The sequence below is a fragment of the Chondrus crispus genome, genomic scaffold (assembly GCF_000350225.1).
Source record: "Chondrus crispus Stackhouse genomic scaffold, scaffold_86, whole genome shotgun sequence".
In the NCBI taxonomy this organism is placed as follows: Eukaryota; Rhodophyta; class Florideophyceae; order Gigartinales; family Gigartinaceae; genus Chondrus; species Chondrus crispus.
Window position 1 is genome coordinate 36,492 of NW_005178773.1, and position 3,113 is coordinate 39,604.

At 55.9% G+C, this 3,113-nt stretch overlaps 1 protein-coding gene; it reads left to right on the top strand.

Annotated features, from left to right (window-relative positions):
* The first annotated feature begins 135 nt into the window (after positions 1–135).
* CHC_T00007809001 (hypothetical protein) lies at positions 136–1,482 on the top strand. XM_005711535.1 is given in 2 exon segments: positions 136–1,278; positions 1,279–1,482. 1 exon segment carries the CDS (start codon positions 136–138, stop codon positions 1,276–1,278), a length of 1,143 nt encoding a protein of 380 aa, XP_005711592.1. The 3' UTR covers positions 1,279–1,482.
* Positions 1,483–3,113: the final 1,631 nt, after the last annotated feature.

Sequence of the window (3,113 nt, forward strand, 5' to 3'; positions counted from 1 at the left end):
TTGGGGGGGGGGTCGGCGCCGCCCGCCGCGCCGCCCGGCGGCCCGGCGTACAGCGCGTTCGTCACCGACGCCAACGCCGACCGCCTGGCCGCCGCGCTGTCGCGCATGCGCGGCGCAGCCCTCAAGCTCGGCCAGATGCTCTCCATACAGGACGACAGCGTCATCCCCAAGCCCGTGCTGCTCGCCCTGGAGAGGGTCAGGCAGGGCGCAGACGTCATGCCGGAGAGGCAGCTCAATGCCGTGCTGCAGAGGGAGCTCGGCGCGCAGTGGAGGGACTCGGTGGTTAGCTTTGAGAGTACGCCGATTGCAGCCGCAAGTATCGGACAGGTGCATCGCGCGGTTATCGATGCGGGGGAGGAGGGGGAGGTCGACGTCGTGTTTAAGATTCAGTATCCCGGCGTGGCGAGGTCGATCAAATCGGACCTGAGCAACTTGAAGCGCCTGGTCACGGTTGGTAACTTTATCCCGGACAACTTCTTCCTGGACGACGCGCTTGCTCATGCGGAGGAGGAGCTGCAGCGGGAGTGCGACTACACGATTGAGGCGGCCAACCAGCAGACGTATCGCGACCTTGTGCTGGCCTCGCCGATACTGCGAGAGCAATTTTACGTGCCCAAGGTGTACCCGTCGCACTCCACGCAGCATGTCCTCGTGTCCGAGTTTGTCAAGGGCATCGCCATCGACCGGATCGCGGACCAGCCGCAGCACCTGCGGAACGAGGTCGCGTCCAGCCTGCTGCGCCTGACCATGACGGAGCTGTTCGTGCTTGCGTTCCAGCAGAGCGACCCGAACTGGTCCAACTACCTGTACGACATGGAGAGCGGCAAGCTCAACCTGATCGACTTTGGCGCCGCGCGCCCGTACGAGGAGCCCTTCCTCATGCGCTACCTCGCCCTCATCCGCGCGTGCGCCGCGCGCGACCGCCAGGCAGTCATCGACCACTCCGTCGCCCTCGGCTTCCTCACGGGCGAGGAGAGCAAGGAGATGCTCCACGCGCACGTCCAGGCCTCCTTCGCCGTTGGAGAGCCCTTCCAGGAGCAGAACCGCGACAAGGGATTCGACTTTACCCACAATGATATCCCCGCACGCACCGCCAAGTTTGGAAAGGTCATGCTGCAGTACCGCCTCACCCCGCCGCCGAAGGAGGCTTACTCGCTGCATCGGAGGCTTTCTGGTGCGTTTTTGATGAGCACAAGGCTCGGCGCGACGATTAACGCCGCCGAAATGCTGGAGGCGACAGTGGCTACGCTGGTGGCTGAAGGTCGCGTGAGCAGTTGATAGTCAGTAGTGGTGGTAAGAGTCGGGCACAATTTTGAAACAACTACGCGGTGGGGAGAGGCAAAACGGCTAGCTCTGGTTTTAAGACTAGAGTACTGTATCCCCGTGCTACGGTAAGTACGCCAAGGCGACATTCATCTCCGGTTTTTTGTTCCTCGATGATTGCGTGCTGGTATTGTAAACTTACTTTCTTAACTGAGTACATAGATCCGAGGGTTTCGCTGACCCGCTCTATTTCTTTTGAAAGGGGTGGAGCGCCCTGTCCTTCATCATGACGCTTCAAGAGTCGGCAGATTCAAGCTTTACAACTGAGATATGTTATGTACGGTATTTTCAAAGTAATCCTACGGATAGAGAAAACAATAATCACAGGCTGCCTGCAAGGCACGTTCCAGTCGTGCTCTAGTCACGCACACACGGAGCCCCGCCCTCGCTGCAGAGTTTTCCATCTTTCTTGATTCGGCTCGTGCAACAGTTCGGGCCACCACCAGGGCGGCTCTTGCATCCGCTTCCGCCGCACTGCCCACAAGACGATGCACAGCATACAGATCCCCTGCAAATTCCCATGTCATCCGGCGGCGTTTCTTGCGTAACCTCGGGCTGGACTGGCTCGGGATCTGTTGGAGGCACTTCTTCGGGTGGAGCTGGATCATTCACCGGCGCGACTGACGGGGGGTCATTAAAGCCAGCCGCTACTATTGCAGGTGTAATGGGATCTGGTTGACGGCCGTCCTGAAAGACTTTTGGAATCGCAAAGAACGATCTAGCGTCCGGACAACCATTGTGTTCGCACTCGCCAATTTCATCAGCGGAGGTTTGGCACTGCCCATTGACAATTTTGGGGCTGTCTCCTGCCTCGAAAAAGGGCTGGTATGACCCTCCCAACTTACCTCCGCTAATGCGGACGTGTGAACAGGAATAGTAGTCTGGGAAATGCCCGCGATCTCTCTTAAAGTACAGCCCACCGTACCAGACAAATCCAAAGACATAATCCCCGTCTAGAAAGACGGCAGGAATGACGACAGTCCTAGAAAACGCTTCTCCAGATTTATCGGTGCCGCAGTCCTCGTTTTGAGGACAGTCATACTCTCCAATCTCCCAGCATGAATGTAACAAAGTCATCTTCTGATGCCAGGCCCTATCCCACATTTTGTCCACAGGCACCAAAGAAAGGCGGATCAGTCCACCGTGATGATTGTTCTTTGTCCACTTCACCAAGACTGTTTCTCCGCGTCGCCAGGTTGCGGCAGGTCGTTCCTGGGAATTGGCCATGCCACTTGAGTGCTTAGAAGGACATGCATCTGTGCATTGACGACCTTTGCAAGTCCGAGTTTTGAAAACACGGTTGTATGCCGGAGGTTGGATCAACCAGCCATGCGATGAAGCATGGGGTAGAGAAGTCGCCAATAGCACAGTTACTAGCAAAAGCCAAGCTGCAAACATGTCGAAAGCTGCGGAGTTTTTGTTAGTAGAGCGTTTGATGAGATTTTGGAATGAAGTGAGCCAAGTCTAAACTAGAAAGATCCTACAAGGCTTTTATACAGCACCGACGTTGTTGCTCTATAACAAAGAACTTCAATACGTTGCCCCGATATCAGCGCTCTACACATTTGTTTGGCGATAAAGTGGTCATGGCCATGTGCAAAAGTTGCCCCCGTCAAAAACTGAGATTTTGCAAGTGTCAGACAAGGCTACACGACTCCCCGGGGCAGTAAGTTACGTTAGTACCAGGCAACAAGTGCAGCGGTGCTAAAACAGCACGCGAGGTTAGCCTACTGTATGATACTGTGTAACTCCTCACAGTTTTAAAATAGCATGTCGTGTCCTGGGGTACA

Coding starts and splice junctions, on each gene's coding strand:
- CHC_T00007809001 (XM_005711535.1), top strand. CDS start 136: ATGCTCTCCATACAGGACGACAGCGTCATCCCCAAGCCCGTGCTGCTC.